Source organism: Agelaius phoeniceus, chromosome Z, assembly GCF_051311805.1.
Source record: "Agelaius phoeniceus isolate bAgePho1 chromosome Z, bAgePho1.hap1, whole genome shotgun sequence".
NCBI classification, from domain to species: Eukaryota; Metazoa; Chordata; class Aves; order Passeriformes; family Icteridae; genus Agelaius; species Agelaius phoeniceus.
This window is the reverse complement of record NC_135303.1, coordinates 90,227,206-90,254,032: the sequence shown is the minus strand read 5'-3', so window position 1 is coordinate 90,254,032 and position 26,827 is coordinate 90,227,206. Positions and strand designations below refer to the sequence as shown.

At 39.8% G+C, this 26,827-nt stretch overlaps 1 protein-coding gene across 2 annotated transcripts; it reads left to right on the top strand.

Moving 5' to 3' along the window:
* Positions 1-2,518: 2,518 nt before the first annotated feature.
* Positions 2,519-14,682, top strand: SYT4 (synaptotagmin 4). 2 transcript variants are annotated; one of them, XM_054651997.2, is made up of 4 exons: positions 2,519-3,052; positions 5,748-6,556; positions 8,100-8,220; positions 11,200-14,682. In XM_054651997.2, the coding sequence occupies exons 1-4, from the start codon at positions 3,019-3,021 to the stop codon at positions 11,505-11,507; spliced, it is 1,272 nt and encodes a 423-aa protein (XP_054507972.1). In that variant the 5' UTR covers positions 2,519-3,018; the 3' UTR covers positions 11,508-14,682. The 2 variants fall into 2 exon arrangements, with proteins under 2 accessions (XP_054507972.1, XP_054507971.1); XM_054651996.2 differs by having other exon boundaries at positions 2,520-3,052; positions 5,748-6,562.
* The last annotated feature ends 12,145 nt before the right edge of the window (positions 14,683-26,827 follow it).

The following is a 26,827-nucleotide window of genomic DNA, read 5'->3' as shown; positions in this document are numbered from 1 at the left end:
TCCAAATTTTTTTTAGGATTTTGTTTATTTCAGTCAAGTCTGGAGGTTCATATACTTGGAATGTTGTCTAAAATCAAATGTGATTGCTTTCAGTGTCTACACATTTTGAGCAAGTTTAGATTTTGGATTCCAGATTTGTGCCAACACATGAATCCAAAGATTCCAAATCAAATTGTGCTGCCAAAGCACACCAAAAAAAGAGCTCTTCAACAGTTTCTTCAGTCTTCTTGTACCCAAATTCATTGTACTCCAGGAGTTTGTAAGAGGAACAGTGATGGCAAGTTATATCTGCACTTTATTAAAAGGACTGGGATCTAATGATGATTAGGGTAGTGGGTGCACCTGTTCCTGCAAGAGTTTTGGATCTGTGTACAGAGGCCCAGTTGCTGAAGGTATAGCAGAAGCAGATAAACAAAAACAGTATTAACCAATGGGTTCTCAAGACCCAGGATATGCCAGCTGTGTTTTTACACCAGCTTGCCATGTTGACTGGAAGGGAGGCTAAGTTTGCCAATGATACTAAGATAAGGGAGGAGCTTTTGACTCCCTCAAGGGCAGAGAGGCCCTGAAGAGAGACCTTGACAAATGACAGAGATGGGAAATCACCAGCTGTATGAAGTTCAGCAAGGGAAAGTGCCAGATTTGCACCTAAATGGAATCCTGGGTGTATGGAAAGAGTGAGGGATGAGATCGTGGAAAGCAGTGCCATGGAAAGGGACCTGGGGTCCTGGTCAGTGGCAAGTGGAATTTGGGTCAGCAGTGCCCTGGCAGCCAGGAGGGACATCCCTGTCCTGGGGACATCAGGCTCAGCATCCCCAGCAGGGCAAGGCAGGGGATTGTCCCACTCTGCTCTGGGCTGGGGCAGCCTCACCCTGAACACTGTGAGCAGTTTTGGCTTCAGTATAGAGAGGAGACAAAGGTCTTACGTGGTGTCCAAAGGAGGGCTATGAGGATGGTGGAAGATCCAGAGGTGAATCAGTATGAGAAGTGGTTGAGAGCCCTTGGTCTGTTCAGCTGGAAAAGAGGAGGCTGAGGGGGAACTATCTATCTATCTATCTATCTAATCTATCTATCTATCTATCTATCTATCTATCTATCTATCTATCTATCTATCTATCTATTATCACTGTATACAACTATATATATATTCTGTATGTTTCTCATGAGAAGCAGCAGAGGGGCCAGCACTGATCTCTTCTCTGTATTAAGCAGTGACAGGACATGAGGGAATGGCCTGAAGCTCAGTCATGGATGTTTACACTGGTTTTTGGAAAAGGCTCTTCCCCCAAATAGTGGTTGGGCACTGCAACAGGCTCCTCAGGGCAGTAGTCACCGAACCAAACCTGTCAGAGTTCAAGAAGCATTTTGACAATGCTTTCAGGCACACAGTGGCATTCTTGGGGTGTTCTTCACAGGGACAGGAGTTGGACTTTGATGATCCTTACAGGTCCCTTCAAACTCAAGATATTCTATGATTCCATTATCTTCCTACTTTAATTTTTCTAAAATCCCAGGAGCTTCACTGACTTCACTGAGAAGGAAGAATGTGTTTTGAAATGGGGCAAGACATACAAGCTTCGAAGTGGCTGACCATGGACTAAGGTCATGCCAGATGATGTCTGCATCTGGATTTTATTATTTAGAGAAGCAACAACACCTGTTTTCCATTTATGCCGAAGAATTAGCTCCAAACCTGGCTGCTACACTTCCATTTGAATCCAGGAGGAGTCAGATGCCAGGTGCTGGCTTTTGCAGCTCTGTTTGACAAGGAGTTAGCTTGGTTTATTATACACTGTAGACGTTCTAGTTATAGGCAGCCCTGTTTTCTTGTCCTGCTCCCCCCACATTCCTCCACTCTGCCACACTTTCCCTGTCTCCCCACCACATTCTCAGTTCACACTGGGAGACAAGACATCTTAACCAGTAAAATCTAGGAGTAAAGTAATCTCTTTCCCAGACCTGCAGGAAAATCAAGAGGATTTCCAAACTGGGGGCTGAATGTTTATGTGGGGGTGGATGTTGGGAGGAAGCAGGGAGGAGGCACAGAGACAAGTCACATCCAGAGTTTTCGTGACTGAAATTCAGTAAATTCATCACGTCAGTCATAGGAAAATCGTGTGCCCTGCAGCTGGAGCCAAGGTGTCTGGACTCTCTCAGGTTGGCAACTCTTTCACGTTGTTGCTGTAACATGCACAGCTGATAGTTAATTAAGCAAATGAATACATCTTTCCCTGGAAAAAGAGGCACACCCATGTCTTTCAGAGGGTGCTCTGAATCACAGACATTGCCATTTCACTGTCTGTGTCCGGTGGAGGGGTGTGTGGGGGAACTCATAACCTGCAGCAAGGCAGTTAAAATAATCGATGAGTGCGTGTTCAATCCCAAGACAGGGATGGGGAGAGGGGGAGGAGGAGGGTGTAGAAAGGGAGAGAGAGAGACAGAGAGGAAGGGAGGGAGGGTGTGGTGGCTAGGGAGGGGGGGAGGGAGGCGGGAAAGGTGCTGATTTCAGCCCTGTAGCGTCAGGATTGCGTCAATTTGGGTTTCAACCACGTACTCAGTCTCAGAGCAGAGCTACTCAGAAGAGCCAAAACAGGAAGGGGGTTGCAAATCAGTGTGCAAAGGGGAGGACCGAAGGTTCCCCTCCCCCCTCTCCTCCAGTCCCGTCGCAGCCTCCTCCTCCACTGTCCCCACTGCTCGTGTCTCTGGGTTTTGGGTGGTTTTTGTTGTTGCTTGTTTTTTCCCCTCTCTCTGTAATTTTTTTTTTTTTTTTTAACCGCGCTGGCAAAGACGGTTATCCAGGCGCCGTGAGAGCGCAGAGCCAGGGGACAGCCGGGCAGCGAGCTCAGTGCCCCGGGCGGGTCGCTTGGCATCCGGGGAGGCGGCTCCCGCATCCCGGACAGCGGCTCCAGCACCGCGGACAGCGGCTCCAGCACCGCGGACAGCGGCTCCAGCACCGCGGACAGCGGCTCCAGCCCCGGACAGAGGCTCCAGCCCCGCGGACATCACTCGCCCACCAACATGGCTCCAATAGCGGACAGCCGCCAGCAGTTCGGTAAGCGCGTCCCGGCTCCCCGCACCCGAGGCCGGGCGATGCTCCCCACCCCGGGAGAAGAGCAGCCTCTGCTGAGCCTCCCGGTGCCTCCCAGCACGCAGCTTGTTGGGAGGGACCTGGTTTTCTCCCCAGTTCTCTTCAGGTCTCAGAAGTTGTGTGAATTTGCTTTCTTTCCCTAATCTCTCTTCCTTCCTCTCTCCCCGTTCCTCCTCCCTGGTAAAGTACCGGAAGAGATAAAGAGATTTTTGTAGGTGCGGTTTTGGATGAGAGGGGTTCGGTGCTGTTTTCTGGGTCTCTGTTAAAGTAATGTGCATCAAGAGTTACATGATGTAAATGCCACAGAGAAAATCTTTGTTCAAGTCATTCTTGAAATAATTGTCATTCCTTTTATTCTTATTGTAGGTCAATCATTAGTTAAAGTGAAAGGACATTGCTAGGAAGATGAAAACACAGGATTTCAGTGTTTTTAGCTGAACAGCTGCACCTTAACCAACCCGGTTTCAATGAGAATAACAAAGATCACAATGAACTTTTCAGTTGTGTCATTTCTATGCCCTGGATGTAGTGAGGTATCGGAAGTTTCAGAAGCAGTCATGTATGTGCACTTATAAAATGCATGCATAACTTGCTTTAGTGAGAAAAACAGTAAGAGGGAATATTTCTGCACTTTGATTTACAAATATTGACTCTAAACTACATTAGGATTGCTTTAGCAGTGGTTTGATTCAAGGATCATTCCACTGACTTAGTGAAGAGACTCCAGATTTGTATCACGTAACTGGAATAATAACTTCTCTCAGAATCAGTAGGTGATGTTTTCTATTAATGCACTGCCTTGAATGTTAACCAATTGATTATGACAAAAGCAAGAAATTCATTTTGTGACACAATTAGTTGTAAATATAAAACCATTTTAGTTACCATTTCATCTTCTTTCCTATTCCACCCACTTGAGGTTTCTAACCACACTTGTGACATCATGCTTGTCTAATTACTTATTTAAGAAAGATAATTAATATTTTAAACATCAAATTGATTCTACCACTACTTTCAGTGGTTGTAGAATTAAAGTAGATTATAATATCTGTTACTATAAAAAGTATTCTATCTCATGAAAAAGTATTGTAAATGTACAAACCATTCCTAAAAGATATTAAAGTATTCTGATTAGTTTTCAAATACTTTTAACTTTCTATTTATACCATGTATATTTAAATTTATGCAGCCCGGGGAATTCTTGAAACTCAAAACCATGTGCTTAAGTTAGGAAAAATACTTTTTGCTCACAAATATGGTTGTCAGTCATTTTATTAAGTTCCTGCAATTCAGTGTATAGACTAGTACAGCTTGTAGGCATCAGGAAAGTTGTCATAAAAAATTAATAGCCAGGCCTGATCCTTTCTGAGCTGGAACATTATGTCCTACTTTGCTCTGATAGTATTGTTGTGGATTTTTTTTTTTTCTGAATCATCACACTAAAAAGCAAAGGTGTATTGGCAGCACATTTATCTGCTCAGCTTTTGACCGTATGAATCTGATTTAGTAATACAGGGGGACAGTTCCTCTTTACTCCTCCAGAATGACCAGAGAGAAACAGAACTGTTACATAATTGCCTTTATGCATAAACAATGTCATGACATTAATATTCCATTGTACGTCCACTGTTGCAGGGAATAAAGGTGAAGCTCTGATTGTTACATTGTGGGAGGTTTAAACTCACTTAGTAATGTTACTTATGGGCAAAATTGGATTTCTAATTAGTTGTGCTCATTTACCCTTCGATGCGTGCTTTGAAGGGCTAATGATACTCCATATGTAAATAATATATCCACTTGGCAAAGGAGGTTGTAACACTTGCCCAGGTTTCTCTTTATTCAGCGTAAGTGTAGAATGCATATTAAACTGTGGAGGAATTATAACATTTTTTCCTATCTACTCATAAGAAGTACTGACCCTTTCTGTAAACTCCCCATAAGCTTTGCTTCAGTGTCTTAAATGCTTAGCAGTTAACATTGATAAACTTAACATGATTTTTTCAGCTTTGAACTCACATGTGCTACCTAATATCACATCCATCTGGAAAAGACACTTGCTATATAATTATCCCAAATTTTCTTGATAGACTTCCTCCTGCAAAGTATTGAAAATCCCAGTGAAACTGTTGAGTGCTATAACCTCCAATTAAACTCACTTATTTCAAGAGATACCTACAGGCAATTATGTGAACAGACCATAGAAAATAGCTAATTGAGTGCACAAAGTATTCTACGAAACACTATGGAAAGCAGATGATGTATCTAAAAGTAATATATATTTCAGAGTGTGTTTTAGTAAACCAACAAACCTCCATAAACTCAAAGCTGACACACAAGCTCAGAAACTACACACAGAAGGTTGAGAGAGTAGAGAAATTGCGAACAGTGATTATTATTAGGATGGGAATAGTATTCTCCTCCCTAACTCTGCGTGTATGGAAAAATACTAGCATAACAAGCGTGCCTTAGAGTGGGACTGCACACTGGTGCCTGCAGGTGGCGAGCAATGTGTACAATGCAGAGCACTTCCAGTCTGTCAGTCCTGCTGATATCACTGTCTCGTATCAGTTTGTTTTACTAAATTATTGCTTCATTAAATATCATGCAGAATTCAAGGTACTGCTGCTTATGTGCTTGTTGCTATTTATTTGATTTTCAGATGAAATTCCTACAGTGGTTGGGATCTTTAGTGCATTTGGCCTTGTCTTCTCTGTCTCCCTATTTGCTTGGATCTGCTGCCAACGCAAATCTTCCAAGTCCAATAAGACCCCTCCATACAAGTTTGTCCATGTTCTGAAGGGGGTCGATATCTACCCTGAGAATCTCAACAGCAAGAAGAAGTTTGGAGCAGATGAGAAAAGTGAAGCAAAGAACAAATCAGCAATGCCAAAGAACTCTCTCCATCTTGACCTGGAGAAAAGAGATCTAAATGGCAATTTCCCCAAAACAACCACAAAAATGCAGGGCTCTCCAGATCCTGAAAACTCATCTCCTAAGCATTTTGCAGAAAGGAAGAAAGATTCAGTATCTCCTGATAGCCTAAAATCCATCGCTTCTCTGTCATCTGAAGATAAACAAGACAAGCTAGGAACTCTCTTTTTCTCTTTAGAGTACAACTTTGAGAAAAAAGCATTTGTAGTGAACATCAAAGAAGCTCGTGGGCTGCCAGCAATGGATGAACAGTCAATGACTTCTGATCCCTACATCAAAATGACAATCCTGCCTGAGAAAAAGCACAAGGTGAAAACCAGAGTGCTGAGAAAAACCTTAGATCCAGCTTTCGATGAGACTTTTACATTTTATGGGATCCCCTACAGCCAAATTCAAGACTTAACACTTCACTTCATGATCTTGAGCTTTGACAGATTTTCCAGAGATGATGTCATTGGAGAAGTCCTCATCCCCCTCGCTGGAATTGAACTCTCGGAAGGAAGGCTGCTAATGGACAGAGAGATCATCAAAAGAAATGTTAGGGTAACATCTTTTTTATTCAAAGTTTGAAAATGTTGTGATAGGGTTACCCATGATTCTTGTGTAATGCTGCTGCCATCTTGGAAAGAAAAGCCAAAAAGCTCACCATGAAATACCTGAGATGCTTCCCTAATGGCAGTGTGAGGAAGTCATTACACAAATGCAATAGAAAAAAGCCATTACAACGAGCATATTGAAAGAAATTGCTAATGCCCTAAGCTCTAATTTCCTATTCATCTGGTCCAGCAGGTTTGAGTGGACCAATTCCAGTTAGCTCAAGCTGACTCAAACCCCACTGATTTGCTTTTAATTGATTTTAAATTAAAGAATAAAAATTCTTTATGTATTATTCCCTTTCTCCTCCATCCCTTTTATATTTGACATCATTCTTTCTTAAATCTTACTGAAGTCAATGGAAATATCAACTGCATGGATCCTGTAGCACATTCTAAAGGAATGTAGGTGGTCTTTAATCAGGGAAATGGGACCTGCTAGAGACCATATTGTTGATGTTGTAGCACGTTCTTGCATGTTGGTGCTGTCATCACCTTGTCTCATGAATTGAGAGAGGCTGCAGCCTTACTAAAGGTAGTAAGGGCGGAGCCATAGACTTTGTGGAGTTACCAGCAAAACTTCCTGACTTTACTGGGACAAAAATATTTAATGCTGTGTTGTCTCAGTTCAGAATGCAAGGGTCATTTACAACCACCCCAGCTGAACCACAGAAATGCACGGGCATCACACACACTCTTAAATCTCTGCTAAGGAAGTGGAATGAGTGTTGATGTTCACTGTGATTGGTTTCAAATGACAAGCATACTGGCAAATAAAATAAATGTCTAATAGGCAACATACCCATAGCTAATACTGTCATTTTGCAATTCTAGCACTATATGGCAACAAATATGTCACTGATCTTTTGTTGATAACTTATTGGATTTTCTGGTATATAAGGTACTATCTTGTCTCCCTTGCCTTCCTTCTCCATTTGAAATAAACTACTCCTGCAAATTCAAATCAAATAATGATAGAGAAAATCTTTTATCTCATCTTTATTTCATGTATATTACACTGCTTTAGAGAGTGTCAAGGGATAAGATTTCACTGATAGCTTGAATACTTTACTAAATATTTTTTCTTTACTTGTACTAGATTTTTTCTCCCCATTATATCTTCATGGAATTTTGCTTTGCTTAAGATAAGTTTCTTTTTTTAGCTGAGATTTTCTTTCCTCCGGATTTCATTTCTACTCTCCAAAGATAGTGATGTCATGTCAACATATATTGTCCATTTATTTTTAATTTTATTCAGTCTGAAAACCAATCATAGGAAAAGTTATATAACTTATATAGAGGGAAATTATAATCACTATGGAAATCAGAATAGCTATATATGGTATGTCCTTTTAGACAGCTTCAGAGCATACACTTCTGGGACATTTCATAAGCCTTTTTAACTCTGGTTTAAAGCTTGGTCAATATAAATGCTTATAAACAGTTTTATTCCTTTTTTTGTTTTGTTTTTCCTTTAACTTCCTCAGAAATCATCTGGTCGTGGAGAATTACTGGTCTCTCTCTGTTATCAATCTACAACAAACACACTCACTGTCGTTGTTCTAAAAGCCAGGCATCTACCTAAATCTGATGTGTCAGGATTATCAGGTAATTGTTTTAATAATAAATATGCCCTAAGAATATAAAACAGAATGACAAAAGAGAGCTGAAACATGGCATTTCAAAGACTGAAAATATTCCATACATGCAGAAATGGTGTTTCTATTATTTACAGCCTATTCATTTCATTCATATCTAGGTCAGTGCTTTATTTCCAGGGTATGTATTTTACAAATTTGTTCTTCAATCACATCAAAAAAAGGTGACATCTGTTAGTAGTGGAAACCAATGAGTTTTATGATTGTCTTGAACAGAACCCATCTGCCATAAGCGTGGGATGTTGTTTGCAGATACCAAAAGCTTTTATTTATGACAAAAAATGAGTTTATTTGTAGAAGATCAGTATTGAGTGAGATCATCATTTATCTCAGAAGAAAAGCAGTATCTTACCTCTGTGTTGAATTTGAGCACTAACTGAGCACTATCATTTTTTTGGCAAGGTGAGAAGGTGAGCTGTGCCAATGCTGGGAGGATGCTGCAGCATGACACACGTGCTTTATCATAAGCCAGACTTGGGGTGCACTAAGAGAGATCAGGTTTTATCCTCTCTTCTCCTTGTCTGCTGCCATTTCTCATTCAGTGGAACCTCCTCTGAAGCCAATTCTAGAATTGCACATAGAAGACTTGTTAAGGCTATATAACATAATAACAGTATAAAATTTAATGTCCTGTACATAAGACTGCCTCACAAAAACAACAGTACACAAAAAAGGGCTATAGTACCACATCTGCTGCTGCTTCTTTATAGAACTTATAGTCTTTCATTTCACTCAATATTATGAAAGAAGAAGAAAAGGAAATAGTTTTAGGAAACATTGAATAATTATCACTGCAGCCAAAAATACAGTTTTTCTATTTTTCATACTGCAATTCACCTGGAAAGTTAACCTAGCCTGAATCCAATGCAACAAACCTATAGGCAACTCTCATCAAGTTCCATTTAAATCTTCCTTTTGATCTAAATTTTGTTCACATATCAGAAGGAGAAAAGATGTATATTGAGTCCAACAATTTACTTGACTAATAGAGAGGATATGTACTTTTAAAAATCAACCCCAAAGTCACAGGAGATAGTGGTGGTTTCATGAAGACAGCATGACAACCAGCTGATCTCAACAGACCTGCCTGATGTTTACCCAGATGGGAAAATAACTTGGTAAAAAAAGCCCTTCTAGTCACAGCATCTACCTGGACCCATTTTTTTTACTGAAGCTCTTGCAAGTAAAGCTGTAAAATTTGTTTGCATTTCCTGCATCCCCTGGGAGAGCCTTGCTGACTAAAATGGGAATGCAGTATTTCTGCAGGCAGCCATGTTGCACCTGGACTCCAACTCCATTTAAACAGTTTTCCATTATTTTCTGTTTGTCAATAAGGCCAGGTGCAATAGATATTTGGATGTCAGTAGCATACTGCACTCAGGACAGTCAAAATTTCCTCTGTGACTTTCCCCTCATCTCAATATTAATCTTGGAAAAGGAGGAGGGTGAAGTGGTGTTTCTATGGGATAAAATAAACAATTCCACAACTCAACCTCCAGGAGAAGAAGGAATTTTTTTTTATACTCAGAAACTTTTCCATTTTCACATCTCCTTGATTCCCTTAGTCATTGGTGCTGAGTGACCTCTGTTAGCCTAATAAAGTCAAGTGGAACTCTCTAGCCTTATCTAGTAGCTGGTCAAAGGTAACAGAAAACTTCCTTTAAGACGAAATGGAAACCCACTGATTGATATTGATTTTGATATTTCTAATGCTTGTATAGCATGCAATAATTTCAAAGCCAGTGAGTGTTTTTATAAGCCCTGGTTTTGAAATGTTCATTATGGTGATAGAATATGAAAGTGAAGAGGTACTCCATTACACCCCTCTTATGGTAGACCATTGTCAGTTCAAGGAAAAATATAATTTTTTACTCATCCAACCCTTTCTGTCTCATAACTGTGACATAAAATGTATAAATACTGTTCAGTTTTAGTATTATTTATTTTTAAAACGTATTCAGGAGTTCTTGATGATTAACTTTGTTAATGGTTTACATAAACTATCATGTTTGACTGGGTTCAGTAGAGAAGATTTTGTACTACATCATTGCACCATGAGAACCTGGAAACAGGCCCACAATTTCACTGAATAAATGCCAAGGTAATTGAAAGGGTTGACTTTTAAAATGTCTCCTCTGAAAGAATAAATATGGCCATTATTGAAGACAATAGCAAGGGAACCTCACAACAATTCAATAATTATGATGAATGCAAACACTCAAAGTTGGTTGGCAGCTAAAAATATGGACATTTTCCCTTCCCATATCCAACAGTAACACAGCACAGGTGTAAAGACAGATACACATTCCAACAACAAACATACCCTTACATTTAAAGTTTAGTGTCAAATTTGTTCAATAACAATTGGTGGCCTCAACTAAGTCAGGTAAATTGACTTCTATGGACCCCAGAAGAAATATGAAATTCATTTCTTTCAGCCCAAGTTTATTCACTCCTTTCTGAAAATTTTCTTTTCATGGGTTTGGTTAGTCCTGATGATTATACCCCAGCAGAATGTGTGAAAAGAAAATTTCTGTCACACATGAATGTATAATGTTACATATTTTTCAGAGATCTTCAGAGTTTTTTGCACTTCCAGACCATCTCTGAATGTGGTAGAAGTGTTGGTTTCATGGACTGCAGGACAGGATTTATCTCATGAAAGAAACACCTGTATCTGGTTGCAGTCTAAACTTCACTGCCTGTCTTGAACACAGTTTTGGTGACCATAAAGGGAAATTAAAGGGGCTAATTCAGATGTATAGAAAAAAATTAAAAATTGGATGAGAGGAATAAGCTTTAATAACTTGACAGAGCTACTTATTGTGATGTAAATATCACAGATAATTGCAGAATTTACCATAAATTACATCAAGGAATTTCTAAACACTGTGAAATAACTGATCTCTGCTCTTTCTTTCCATTGCAGACCCTTATGTCAAAGTGAACCTGTACCATGCCAAGAAGAGAATTTCTAAAAAGAAAACCCATGTGAAGAAGTGCACCCCCAATGCAGTGTTCAATGAATTGTTTGTCTTTGACATTCCTTGTGAGGGCCTTGATGATATCAGCATTGAATTTCTGGTTTTAGATTCAGATAGGGGGTCAAGGAATGAGGTCATTGGCCGGTTAACCTTGGGATCTTCAGCAGAAGGAACAGGTGGAGAGCACTGGAAAGAAATTTGTGAATATCCTAGGAGACAAATTGCCAAATGGCATATGTTATGTGATGGTTAGCAAGTTAGAGAGGGGTTGGATCTTAAAAAACTATATATATTTCCATAGGCAAGGAGCAGTTTTTTTTTTTCTTTGCTATCTATAACTAAAAGCTTTTAACTACAAAACTTTTTTTTTCTTTTGTTTTTTCAAGGGGGGAGGGGTGTTTGAAATAAACTTGAATTGAATTATCAGAACAGAAGGTAATTTAATTTTCACAGTAAATAATAGAATTTTTATTTCATCAAACTTTAAGATACTTAGTTCAGATTAATATTCGTCTAGAGTTTAAGTGGCCTGTGAATTCTGAAGCACTGTAAACCTCAAGAAGAACAAACTACATTTTGAAAAAGTCACTTATTAGTGACTCATATATAGAGGAAAATAACCTTACTACAATATATCCAAAAAAAACCCACCTGTGGCTTATTAGGGAAGGGGATGGATCTATAAAAGCCATGGGGATTGAGGGTGAGAAGGGGGGGAAATTCCTTCTGCCCCTCCACCAAAAACCTTCTTTTATGAAAATTTAATCATTATTTGTAAGTTTTGGTTACTTATACTTTGATCATCCCAAAGAATTAACATGTTTTCAGTATTTTGCTTTACATATCACATTGTGTAAAACTATTTTTTTTAAGTGTCGAAATATTATATAATTGATTACACTTGGACTTTTTTAGTAAGTATATATATCTAATTTTTTTTATTACCGTGACCAAAATAGATATGTACTCTAAGCTAATGATAAGTTCGCATACTTTTTTTGTTAAAAGGGCTCCTTTACGGGTGACTGTACACGTTACAGTATAGGTAGAATTTGGGGTTAGATATGGCTTGCATTTTTTTCCTCTAGGTAGGATTACACTTTAAACATTTCAAGCCATATAAAAGAATTTCTGTTGAGATGAGGTAACATACAGGATATTACAATCAATTACTTTTCACCAATTATATTTTAATGTTTCATTAGTACTAAAAAGAAGTTGATGTTGGTTTTTTTTTTTTTTATTTTTTTAGCATCATTAAAGAATAAACAAATAGTGAGACAAAGAAGAAAATCTTATTCTGCTGTTTAACTTTCTGTGTTTAACCTCCTGGACTGTAAAGAAGCCACTACAGTCAGTACCAAGGTACAAACTCCAGCGCATTTTTTAAATTTTGCAGGAGAGGAAACCAAATTCACTTTATAATTTCTCCAATATTCTATAGACAAAGTACTTGGAAAGTACTTTGGTTATATGAATTAATGTACATTACTGACTGTACTGAAAATGGTGGCGGTAAAGGAAAATAGCATCCTGATTTAACGTCAGTGTGACACATCCATTTAAAATTAAATTGTGTCAGGCTGAGGAAATGTCAAGTGTAACAACAACAAGTGTACAAATAAAACATTTAGACCTGTGAAATTTAGTCTTGGTCAAACCAGATAGGTTTTTAGGCTGCCAGAACTATAGCACAACTATATCAGATTATTTCTTAAAGTTTGTGCACTAACTTCTGATACAGAATTGTTTGCAAGTATTAGTCCTACTACATTTTCAAGTACAATATATATAAAGAAGAAGATAGTGATGTTCGTTGTTGACATAAGAAGGGTTAAAAAAGTGGAAGACCATTTTCAGTATTTTTGCATACGTCATTTGTCACGCGTAATCCCATTGAAGCGAACAAGACTACTTGGGAATTAAGGCACTGCTCATTGTGAGTAACGGTAGCAAAATGGGCATGCCAGTTAGAACAAACCAAACATACATTGAATGTCAATCTACTTTCATTAAACAACAGACCTAGGTCCTACTTAAAACTGTTGGGGATTTGTTGTCTACTTTACCTGTTCTCATATGGCCAAATTATGTTTGCAGGAAAGGACACTGAAATATGAAATATGCAAGTAGACAAATAGTACTGGAAGAATTCCATTGAGGCTCTTCCAGGTTTTGTGTCAGTATTTTCTCCAGTTTTTGAGAATGTGTTTGATACAACAGTGTTTATAGATTTCTGTAAAAATACATTTTCAAAATAACATAAACATGCTTTTTATGATAATGCTAAATGTAAAAATATTGCGTATTGTATGTATAAAGGAGAGGAATCTTTTTTGATTATTTCTTTAGAAAGCTGATTAACTGCTTAAGGGCTAGAGTTTACCAGCCACATTCAAGCAGAGCTAATCCAAAGCCACCAAATGAAAGATGCCCACAGGCTTGAGTAGAGTTTGAAGTGCAGTCAGAGAGCAAAACTCTCCTGAGTCAACCCAGAAATGTCACTGGGACCATGGATATGGCAAAACATTGTTTTATCCAATGGAGACTGGGAGAGTCGGTCAGTATGACACAATCAGAGTTGTAACAATTACTGAAAAGGAAAGAACTGAGCTGGAAATTTTTTAATCAAAGAGAGTGGGGCATCTTGCAAATAAAAAAGATGGAGGTTTTGTACGCTGGCCCATAAGTAGTTCCTTATCTCTAAAAATCAGATGACAGGCATCATCTGTCTCCAATGAACACAATATATGACATTAGGGGATAACAATTCATCTTTTTGAATTAATGCTGGGCTGTGATGATCATCTTTAATTTTGCATCCAACAAGTCGTCACAAATTTCTTTTTTTTTTAGTTTTTATAGCAGCTTGAGGGTCAATATTTCTAAAATTGCCAAATGGCAATTTTTGTTGGGGGTAGGGGAGTTGGAATTGGAAAGGGAAGCAAAGACATTTTTATTAAATCTAACAAAACCCTGTAAATAGCATTTTTTTTCATTTAAAGCAATTCTCAGTTTGAAAAGTTGAGTAAAGACGACTTGTAACACATTTTAAATCAGAAAGAGGCAGGAGAGCGAATGTAGGCCTGTACTGAGGTGAGAAATTCTGCTGTTTTATAAAGTGTTCAATTCTCATTGTGAATATCTTGAACTCTGTTAAGGATACTGTACTGTATTAAACATGTAAAAAAAAAATGATGTTTGTCTAAGTAGCTTACAAAAATAATAACTCCTTGAATGGGAGACTATCCATGTCTGGAGATCTGTCGTAACTAAATACCTGATTCGTTATGGTGTTGTAACTTAATAGAAGCTATTCAAGAGAAAGCATGGTGTATGAGACTTTGTAAGTTATTTGTGCTGGTTCTGTATGTTGTGCCATGTGTGTAAGACAAGAATAAACTGCTGCTTTTGTTCATCCCATCCCACCTACTATCCCACCTATGTATCTTTTTTTCCCCAAAGATTTCTGCTATTTTTTGTGTTCGTGGTCTACTTTCATGCTTCTATCAGAAAGCATTTTACTTGCAAAGTCTTCCTCTTCTCAAAGAGGTGAATTAGATTTGTTCTGACAAATACTACACAGGCACATCACATGTTCTTTATTCCCAGATGCTTGTTGAATATGAGTCCTGAATTGTACTCTGCACTCAGGCTAGAGCCAGAAACATGGCCCATGACAGAAGATATGAGTCTTATAGGGACAGATATACAGATGCAAACAAGAATGAATTCTAATATATTAGGTAGATGGAGAAATATTTAAGTCAAATAATCCTACTGTCATTCCAGTTGTTATTTACCCTGGCCAATCATGCTGTAGTACTTCCTTGTAGACAAGGAAGTTATGTCAGGCTCCAGCTTGTCAGGTGAGTTTGGAAGTTGAGGTAAAACATTCATTTTATTTCTATACCCAAATACAAACTTTGCTGTAGTGCTCTCTAAGATTATCAGAGTATTTACTGGCACAGAAACAGAGGAAAGGAAAGAAGAAGGGAGCTGCAGCTGGGATGCTGCCATTTAATGACTCCCATTGTGAGCTCCAACACCTGGAATGATTCCCTGATCCTTGTAGCAGAAATCAATTGCAGGATTCACCAGCCAGATGCGCAAAGTACAACATCTTCCACAGTTATAAGCTGGTATATTCTCTCTGACAAATCTCCTGTCCCCAGGAGACAGGTATCGAGTGTAAGACTGCTCTACTCCATCCCATGCAGGCACTTCTTTTCTCTTCCTTGCATTGTACAGTTCTCCTAAGACAATGGTGATTCACATGGATCACATTCCAGCCCCACTTCTGCAGGACAGAGATCAAGAATGTCTTCATTTTTTGATCGAGAATGTTTTTATGTTTTCCAAATACGATGCAGATGAGCCTCGGGGGGAGTCTCAAAGCTAATATTCTGATTGCTCTGATTTGTACCTCGAGTTGCTGCAACAGACCACTGAGAGAGCCCTTACAGATGTTCTCTTTACAGAACAAATCCCCAGGGTCTAACACTATTCTGGAAGCCTGTTGTATTTTATGGCATCATGGACAAAAACATACTTAACACATGGTAAAAATACATAACCACAGATGGCCATACACATACACTTTTTTTATTCCTAAAACAAGATTCAAATATGGTCTATGTAAGCTGCTATACTTCATGATGTCTCATGGAGGTGCTGAACAACTCACAGCACTATTGCAGCTGCTGTAAATGGCACTGACACTTATTTGCTTTGCTGATGCTGACTCCTGACCAATTACCTTAATTCAAAAAGCCCTACCCAGTTCTCACAGGTTTTCCATATTTTTAACCCTCCACACCTGAACAACTGTTGTAACACAACTTTGGTCTGGAAGCAGCGCTGTAGTACTGATTAGAATTGTAGCATGGAAGAACTTTATAGTTAGATAGAACCAAAGGACCAAAGTCAGTAAAAGGGGAAATGAAAGAAGTTAAATGCTTTACTATGCCTGCATTGTTACGCCAGTTTTGCCATTGTGTTCTTCCTTACACAACCAGAGAACACCCTGCAGTCACAAGTGTGAATGCTCTGGTTGCACCACCAGCAACAGAATCAGATCTGTCCAATTCTGCTTGAGCCCTTCAGTCTCAGCTGCAGCACTCAGGTCCTCACACCTCCCTCTACCCCCAGGGATCTGCAGTCACCCTTGACATGCTCTGGATAACCCTGGCAGTACTGTTCATGCCCAGATGGAAGAGCTGCAATATTCCTAGGGCTGGAAAAACTTTGGCAACAACCTGGGTCCGGGTCTCATTGCAAGGACCAGACTTCCCAAGATATCATCAGGGCAGGTTGGCAGATTGGGCATCCCTCCCCATGAGGATGGTATCTCCAGTATCTCCCACCCTCCTTTTCTTCTCTGTGAACACCCTGTTGTTCCAGGCTGAGGCTGGCTCCTGTGTCCCATTCCCTGGACACTGAAAATCTCACCAGATTCTGGCATGTGCCAGTGCCCACCCTCACTATTCATTCCTCCTGAAGCTGCAGCAGCCCCAACCATGTAACTCCCACATATTTTAGAGTTTTTGTAATTGTGTAACTGCTTCTCTTTAAAAAAAGCAGCATGTCATTCACCCTGGAGATCCTGGGGGATTTCTTGCTGTGAATCTTTCTGACAGCAACATGCTCTTAGGTCAGTAAAGAACAGGTTGGGTCAGACTGGAAAAAGCTCAGCCTCCTCTCATCCTGATGAAGGAAATTTCACTCATTACTGAATCTTTTTCTTCCTCTTTGGACAGTCTCTCAAGAAGGTTTTTTACAGGTGACTGAGCTTTAAGAACACGTGGTTTTGCATTTTTGGTAGTGGATGTTGAGGCAGGGAATTTGGGTTTAAGGGAAACATGCAGGAATGTCAGGTCCCACTGGGTGACAGGTAAGTGCTGTGCTACTGAAAGCAGCTTCACTGGGGCCGAGCTCACACACAGGGCTGAGGGAACAGTCATGTGCATGAGTTCTGAGTCATAGCATTTTGGATTGTGACTTAAACTGGAACAGATTGCTTGCAATATAAGTTAATGTTGCAAAAAGATCCCTGTCTTTCTTCCATGTAAGAAATACTGTGTTATGAAAGGCTCTAGTTCTAAAAAAAAAAAAAAAAAAAAAAACCCAAAAAAACCCCAGCAAAAATACAGGAAAAAGAAGCACAAAATCTAAGAGGTAAAATTCAAAATGCACAATGAAACACATTAAAATCGTTTTCTTTAGAAATTGTGGGTGAAAAAGTATCATTGTAAAACAATAACACGGCTGTTACAGCTCTTTTTTCTAACCAGCTAAGGGTGCTATATGGTGACTGTGATATTTAATTTAGTCTTGAAGACAACCCCAGGGATAACCATGAATTTTCTCTGACAGATGCTGTAAATATTTTACATGGCTCAGAAAACACAACTGTTTTTATGGAAACAAGTATTTCACAGTATCACTTGCCATATTGATTGCATCTCCATAATACCCTCTCAATGAAATAGCCTTTAGGATTGTATGAATGAAAGTTCCTGTTTGAAGAGGGAAACCTCTGCATGCCTGCATCTGAAGTGCCTCTGTACATTGATTTGTGGGGCAAATAAACAGTATTCTAGCCTCAATTTTCCTTTTGGTATCATGGGATAAAGCTTAACAACATCAAGAGCAGATACTAACTTCATGACTTTGGTTATGAATTATTATTTTTGCAGTTCTCCAGGGTTGTAACGTTGATCTGGGGACTGCATTTTCTTGAGATAAATCCCTCAGAGCTGTAAGCTGCAATGGATATATATGGACAAGAAAGTAGATGTGAATCACAAAAAGGCATGTAACAATAGAGAATTTTCCCAGGTTAAAATCATAAATTATATTAAACAGCAATAAAAGGTACAGATAAGTAAATCAGTTTGAAGTGCAGATGAGTAAAATGTTGTCAGTAGAGAAGAGAAGGTAGAAGTCTGATACTTTTACAGAACAAGCATAACCAAGGTGCAGTTTGCCACTGATGCACATTTGTAAGTCCTGTGAGGAGCAGCTGAGGGAGCTGGGCAGGGGCTGAGCCTGGAGAAAAGGAGGCTCAGGGGGACCTTGTGGATCTGCACAGCTCCTGACAGGAGGGGACAGCTGGGGGAGTTGGGCTGTGCTCCCAGGGAACAGGGACAGGAGGAGAGGGAACAGCCTCAGGTTGGACATCAGGAGGAATTTCCTCATAGAAAAGGTTGTTAAGCATAGGAAGGGGCTGACCAGGGTGGTGGTGGAGTCACCACCCCTTGGAGGTCTTCAAGAACTAACTTGAAGTGCTCAAGTGCTCTGGTCTGGGTAACAAAGTGGGGATCAGTTACAGGTTGGACATGATGGGTTTTGGGGACCTTTTCCAGCCTCAGCAATTCTGTGATTCGTGTTGGTTGTTTTTCACCTCATTCACTCAGTGAACGCAGCATACCCTTATTTTAGCCTACTTTGATACACACTATGTGTGTCATTGGTGGTGCCTTTCCTTTGAACAAAGTCTGCAAGGGTTGAGTATTGAAGGTCTTTATTTGTAGAAAAATTGCATTAGGAACTGTCAAAGTTTCACTGTTGGGAGGTGCTGGGCCAGGGCTGGTGCTGTCAGGTCTGGACTGGTATAGGGATCAGGAAGCTCAGTTTGTCTCAGGTGTTCCTCTAGTACCTAGAAAAAATCTTTTTCTTCCATTCTCTGTTAGAAGACTCAAAGAGAGAAATTTTGATCAGAACAAAAAGCTTGGTTTACTGCTCTGCCCCAGGCTTTTTGAACCATTGCATTACTTTCTACTTGTTTTAGTAGCTACTAAGACTACCTTAGTTTTGCTGCCCTGATATGTGCTTTTCAGGGGTGAGAACTGATCAAAAGCAGCCCTGACAAGAAGAACTTGGGGTGCTGGTGGATGAGAGGCTGGATCTGACCTGGCCATGGCACTCAGCCTAGAAAATCATATCCCAGGCTGCCTCCAGAGCATCATGGGCAGCAGGTCCAGTGAGGTGATTTTGTGTCTCTGCTTTCATGAGACCCCACCTTGAATGCTGCATCCAGCCCTGGGGTTCTCAGCACAAAAAAAGGCATTAACCAGTTGGAGTGAGTCTAGAGAAAAGCCATCAGGATGATCAGAGAGATGGAGCACCTTGATTATGAGGATAGGCTGAGAAAAATGGCATTGTTGAGGTTGGAGGAAAAAAGGCTTCAGGGTGACCTAGTGGCAGCCTTTCAGTACCTGAAGGGAGCCTCAGAGAAAGTTGGAGAGAGACTATTTATGGAGTAATGTAGTGAAAGTACGAGAGGGAATGGTTTTAAACTGAAACAGAGCAGGTTTAGAATATATATTAAGAAAAAATTATTTACTTTGAGGGTAGTGAGGCCCTGGCACAGGTTTCCCAGAGAAGCTGTGCCTGCCCATCCCTGGAAGTGCTCCAGGGATGGATGAAGCCAGGTTGGATGAAGCTCTGAGCAATCTACTGTAGTGGAAGTTGTCCCTGGCCGTGAGAGAGGAGTTGGAATGAGATGATCTTTAATGTCCCTTCCAACCCACACATTCTCTTATTCACCCAAACAGACAACCTACATTTGTTACTCCCCCTGCACCCATTTTTCACAATCATGGTTCTGCTACATCCATAGCCAAATTTTGAATTTCTGATACAGTTACCTAGGTAACCAGATCCTCATAGGCTTTCACTGAGACCTTTCCTTGGACATGGCTGGCACTGCCAAACTTCACTCCCACAAAAATCTCCAGTGCTTCCCTGTGAAAGTATGCCTTTCTTGGCTATGATTGTCCCTCAATCATTTGTGATAGCCAGCCCTCCCCATAATACTTCCTGGGAATTTTTGCATCTTCTCACATTACAGTTGGTCACACTGAGAAATTTCTTAAATCAGGCTCAGTAGTTTTCTTGTTAAGTTGGCTAAACATCAAGCCTATGTCTAGTCACTGGTTATTTCTCAGGTCTATTAACTGCCATGTTCCTCACGTGTGCTTTTGTGGGGCAGAAACTAAGCTTCAAGACTTAGACTTGGATTGTTGCTGTCCAATATACAAATAAAAAATTAGTTATTTTGTTTTACCTTTGTACCATTGGGTGGTATTTTAGCTCTGGCCTAAATCATTGAGTTGTGCAGCATTGTGATACCTCTTAACACTTCATTTAGGTGAGTCAAACTGTGCCTGTCTCTAATCTCTCTTAAGCCTTTCCTTGTTGAATCATGTATGTTTCTTTATCTCTAGCTTGGATGAACTCTGTTGTCTCACAGTTAATGCACAGACTCTGAAAAAATATACACCCCTTACTGTAATACAGTCAACAGAAAATTCTGTTTTCTCCCTCTCTCCCTACAGCCAACATTACAAAGCCAGAGACCGAGATAGAAATGGTCCTTCAATACTGTGTGGAAAATCCTGATGCATAGATTTGGGGCAGGTCTGAGGTTGCACAAACTGAAGTTTATTCATCTCTGATAAAATCTAAAAAAAATGCAATTAAGGTGGAATCAGATTTGTGCCTAATCTCAAAGTAAGGCAGATTGAAGTGACCCGTGAAAAATATTATAAGACGATTCTTCAGGGAGAGACCTGAAGAATAGTGAGATATTTTTTTGTTATTCACGTTTATGCAGGATGCAAGGATCTTGTCACATGTCATGTCTCCCTGCTGGACCTGCATCTCTCCCAAAAGGTTATGTTCTTTGCCCAGGTAGGTAATCTTCTGAGTGGAAATTGCTACCAAATCTACATGGAGCTCAGAAAATATATTCTAGGGACAGAAATTTTATTGTGATTGGTTTTTTTTCCTGTTTAGAAGATCAGTATAGATTTTGGAAAGGAAATAGTTTCATAAACCTTTCATGAGCTGTAACAGATAGTTATTTAGAAACAAATTGAAGCTGGAAAGTTAGTATTTTAATGTCTGCTACATTAATTGAATCGTTAATGCATCTATGACTTGAAGAATGCTGGTCCAAGTTGTCACTCTGCCTTAGTTTCAGGTAAGTGTTCTACCTCTGAGATCACTGAGTACTTAGGCATCTCTTTACATCATCGGCTTTTTGAGACTAACAATAATTAATAAAAATTAGAAGCAGGCATAGGTATGACTCTTGGGGAGAATGTTTAGTCATGGACTTGGCAGTCCTGGGGTAATGGTTGAACCTAATGATCTTAAAGGCCTTTCCAAGGTAAATGGTTCTATGATTCTGAAATGAATGTTCTGGTGAGGAAAATAAATTGTTGCTGTGAGCTAAGAAAATAGTTAATTCACAGCAAATAAAAAAAAACCAAAACAAACAACAAATCAAACTCAGCCAAGACAAACAAGAAAACTCCCATAAAAACAAATGCCCTGGGTTGACTAAACGATGCTTTTATCCCCAGTTGTCTCGTTCTGTTTATGCTGAATAATAAGTTTTGCACCTTTAAGACGCGTTCCAGAGAGTGAAGGGGGGAGAGAAGAAGTGCACAGGTGTTTTTTTTTTCAGACACTGCATTCACTCCTCCACATTCCTGCTCCTGACTGTGTTGTCTGTGGATGGACAGACAGCAGGACAGAGCTCTCCTTTGCTTTTAGTGAGTTTATCTAGCTGAGGCAAAGAAGTTCCCTGGACTGTGTTTTTTTTTTCCTTTTCTTTGGCCCTGTTCAAACCTGCTCTGGCCTGAACACCCAGGGCAGCACCGGCAGCTCCACCTGTGGCCACCGGGCCGGGCCGGGCCGGGCCTGCGCCATTTCCAGCCCTGAGGGACTGACCAGCGACTGAGTGAGCTCAGCTGCAGCCCGGGGAGGGGGTTCCTCAGTTTGTCATCTCTTTTGGAGCAGCAAGGGGTTTTATTGTTCGATATTGTTTAGGTTTTATTGTTTAATAAACAGTTTTCTCCACTTTTCTCCAAGGAGGTAGTTTCTCCCGGACCGGCTCGGGGGAGGGGCCGATTGGATCTGCTCTCCTACAGGAGCCCTTTGAGGATTCTCTCCCAAATTTACTCTGAACCATGACAACAAACAAACAAGACCCCAAACCAGTAAGTCCCACAAAACCTATGAAAAAAACCCTACCAAATATAGGGGGACACAGTATGGGTAAATGAAGGTAATGTAGAATGTAATCTTATCCCCCAATAAGTTGCAGCTTTTCACCTGTCATATTTTTCCTTTGCAGATCAAAGAGTATAATTGAGGATTGCTTCAGTTTAGCAAATATTACTCTCCAGTAGAGGAAATACAAAGATATTGTCCATCTTTTGTGCTCATCTTCTATTTATTTTAATTTTCTTGTGATATAGACATAGGTCAATTGCCTTGTCCTTTGATTCTGCTTGCTTTACAGAAAACCAAAGTTGACTGATGTAAACTTTTTGGGTGTCATGCTGTTCCTCTTCCTTGTAATTTTTTTCTTCTATGCTATTAGAACACCAGAATTATTTTCCAACTTTTCTTTCTGCTAGTGTGAATTTTAGTAATTAGGAATTGTGATTTTTGTATTTGACACAACTGATTTGACTACTTCATAGGGTGTATAAAGATCACCAAATTGTGACTTGCATTTTTCTCCACTGTTCATTGTAGATTCAACAGTTAACTGAGTGTCCTGGTTTGGGGCAAATTTGGTAGAGAACTTCCAAAGGAGGGCCCCTCCAGAAAGCAAACCCACACGGCCCCTGCCCCCAACCGGTTTGGGAAGAATTCCTCAGAGAGAAGTGGAAAGAACCTGTTTATTTAACAGGCACAGCACCCCCCAGCACACAAAATGAACAATACCAGATGACACCACTCTGGAAAAGATGACAAATTCACAAAGTCTCTCTCAGGGGTGGTCGGTCTGTTATCAGCCCGTCTGGTGCTGGGGCAGATGCTACAGGCACAGGGTGAAAACTCTCGGTGTTTCCAGGTCCCAGCCCGGAGCAGGTTCGAGATGGTCAAAAAAAAGGAAAGAAGAAACAGTCCAGGAAGAAATTTGTACTGTTCAGCTAAACTAGCTAATGAGCAGAAGCAAAAGCAAAGCAGAAGCAAGAGCGAGAGATAGAGCAAAGTAAAATGCAAACACAAGAAAGCAAAAGCAGCACTGAGTACTGCCTGTCTGTGTTCCGCCAGGCTGATAAGAAAACCCAAACAGAACTTTCACTCTTCAGAGCCAGTCTTAAAGGCACTGAACATAATATCCAGCATAAACAGAACACATGAATGGGGATACAAGCATCATAACATTACCCTAGGACACTGAGACACTAAATATTATCTCATGTGAGAAGGACCAGTTATTAGCTGAACGAACTAGTCACTCTTTACAACTTAAAGAACAAATCTCATCAGTTAACCATGAAAAAGATGAGCTACAAAAACTCCTTCAGGATGTCAGGTCTGAGCAGGACCAGCTTAAGACAGACTCGCAAAGAAATTCTGAGATGGTGAGTTGTTGTCTTATATATTATAACAGTTCTATTATCATTATATGTTGTCTTGTATATCATGAGTTCTGTTGTCTTATATATCAAGAGTTCTTTTATCATTATGGTGCAAGGGTTCCATGTCCTCAGAGTTTCATACTGCCTTGATGTTTCTCATAGGCATCTCCTCTAAGCACTGACTGTTCTTGGTCCTTGCAGCAACCATCTGACTCCAGTTCCTACTAATCTACTCTTTTATGCCACTTGTTCTTATGGGCTACAGGTGTGGCCTGTTAAGATCAGGCCTGTTCCTAATTTTTAGTAATTGGTTCCAGCTGCAACTCGTTGCAAGCTAAGATTACATTCTATATTACCTTCATTTACCTTGTGTCCCCCTACAATAAAACAACAAAATGAAAAAACCAAAACACAAAAAAAAAGAAATAGCCCCACAACCCAAAACCCTCAAGCATCTTTCTTAGTTCAGAATGGAGAGTAAAATCACATTATGTTCAAGATTGTCACTACACTCTTTAGAAATCAGACCAGCAAAAGTATCACTATGGCTTTGGAGTTTCTTGTTTAGAAAATCGAATATCTGACCTTTTGAAAGTAGAGGTGACATAAAGGAGCTGTTACAAATGTGTTATGTAACCTGTAAATTAACAGATGACACATCTCCAGGGTCAAGAATTATACTGACCCAAAATATAAAATATGTTATGCTTGGTTACATTTAGGAGAATGTTTAATCCTTGGGGAAAAGAGCACAAGGAAATAGTGGGGACTTATCCACAGCACTCACATGTGGGCAGAGTGCATGTATCTGATGATTTCTATTTTTTTTCTGACCATAACTAGCTGTTTTCATGAGGGATGATGGGTCAATCTGCTCTCAATAGGAAGGAGATGTTAATGCTTTATACTTCTCAGGGTGATTTTAAACCTCAGTGAAAGCACATTTGCAAGCCCTATGTAGATGAGTATCGCTAAGAATTGTTGTGAAAGTGATCAAGTCAGAGCTTGTGCTTGCCTGGCATTTTTTGCCCTCTCAATGATAATTTGCAGCTCAGAAATGTAAGAGAGTTATGATACCCAGAGCTAAGAAATATCTGCAAAAAGATTATACTGTCAGCCAACACCAATTATTATGATTAAAATCTGATGCAATAATAATGCCTGTCCTACAATCCCCTTGACAATAACTTTGTTATATACACATGGCATTGCAAAATAGCACTCACACAGACACTTAACTAAATTTGCCCTTTGCATAAATCTACAATATATAGTACCTATATAAAGCAGGCAATGTTTGATATGAATCCTCTCTGAAATATGGTTCATAAAACTGATACAAAACAAGACAAAGTCAATGCAACTAAAATATTTACAGTAAGTCATTTCGGTCTATAATATGAATTTTCTTTTATTTTTTTTCCCTTCATACTTTTGTGTTAAATGCCAAAACTGGCCTCTAAGGGTGAATGAATGAGAGAATTATGATACAGTATGCAGCAATCATGTCATTTTTATTCTGTGCAATAAATTTAAATGAAATACAAATTATTTGAAGAGGTGTTTGCTATCTGAGCTGAAAACAGACGTTCTCTGGCAATCTTCATCTTATATTACCCCAATTGTGCTTCACACTTGTAATTTTTTTTCCTCACTTCTGATTAAAGACATCTAAAAGACATCTTTCACAACCACTTCTGGAACCACATTAATCAGCCTGTATTCCTAGTTGGTGTGTTCCTAGCCACTCCTAGGTGGCTTCAGGGTACATGAATTGCTCTGAACCCAAGAAAACTTGGGGAAAGGTAACTCCCTCTAAAGCAGCCACACAGGTGTCAGACTGTGAATTGGGAACTTAAATTTTGCCCATTGCAACCATTGCCCAGGACAGGTGCTGCTGCTCATTTTCTGAATGAAGATAAAAAGAGTCATGTTCAGCCAGAGCACAAAGTCAGCAGGTGAAGACACTGGAGCACAGGTCTGAAGAGGAGCAGCTGAGGGAGCTGGGAAGGGCTCAGCCTGGAGCAAAGGAGGCTCAGGGGGGCCCTTGTGGCTCTGCACAGCTCCTGACAGGAGGGGACAGCCAGGGGGGTCAGGCTCTGCCCCAAGGAACAGGGACAGGAGCAGAGGGAACGGCCTCAGACTGGGCCAGGGGAAGTTCAGGCTGGACACCAGGAAGAACATCTTTACTGCAGGGTGGTCAAACATCAGAACAGGCTGCCCAGGGAGGTGGTGGAATCACCATCCAGGAAGAGTTTGAGAACTGAATGTGGCACTTATTTGGTTTAGTTGACAAGGTGGTGGTGATCAGTCAAAGGTTGTTGAACTTGATGATCTTGGAAGTCTTTTCCAGCCTAATTGATTCTATTATTCTCCTTTAACAGTGTGTGTGTGCATCTTTGGGCCATCATTTCTGTCTGTATAGTGGCAATATCTCTGACCAGTGCAGCAAACTCATATCCTGCTACACGTCGCTGTAATATAATTGTGGAGTGCTCACCCCTGTGTTTTTTTAGTTTTGTCCATTGGTTTTGTTTGCAAATTAAAGTTTGGGTTTATTTCCTGCATGCAGCTGTTTTCATGCACCTCCAAGACAACCTTCTGCAGTGAGCTGGAGGTGATTTTTGCTCAGAGACTGCTGAGCATCTCTGAAGAATGCCAGAGAAAGGAAGGGATCTCCCATTAGCATTGTGCTGAGAGAGTGGGAGCAGAAACACCATACATTTTTTCTTGAAAAGCTGAATTACACCAGAATCCATCTATGAAGTTAGTCAAAACAAGTAGTGATGAGATTCTGTCAGGTGAAAAGGAAAAATAAATCTTTTTTGAGAAACAAGTCATTCTACTATGAAGACATTTTCAAAAGTGGATTTTTTTAAAAGTATTGTTGAAACAATTCTGTATGTTAAAAATGAGAATTGTCTGAGGCTGTATCAGTGTTTGACTACAGCTTTGTTGCTTTGATTAATTTATTAAAGTTTTACACCGTTTTCAATGTTGCATTTACATACCACAGTAAGTAGGAAATAAACCTTGATATATTGTCACTATAAAAGCATTGGTTCAGAGATTCTGAATAAAATTATTATGTATTTGTCTTATCAATGATGCAGAAGCAAAGATTTGAAAATTTGGGTGGTTTTCCAGTTTCAAATTATAATAGTTTTGAATAATGTTTTCC

Coding starts and splice junctions, on each gene's coding strand:
- SYT4 (XM_054651996.2), top strand. CDS start 3,019: ATGGCTCCAATAGCGGACAGCCGCCAGCAGTTCG. Junction 3,053..5,747: donor GGACAGCCGCCAGCAGTTCG/GTAAGCGCGTCC, acceptor TTTGATTTTCAG/ATGAAATTCCTACAGTGGTT. Junction 8,221..11,199: donor TGATGTGTCAGGATTATCAG/GTAATTGTTTTA, acceptor TTTCCATTGCAG/ACCCTTATGTCAAAGTGAAC.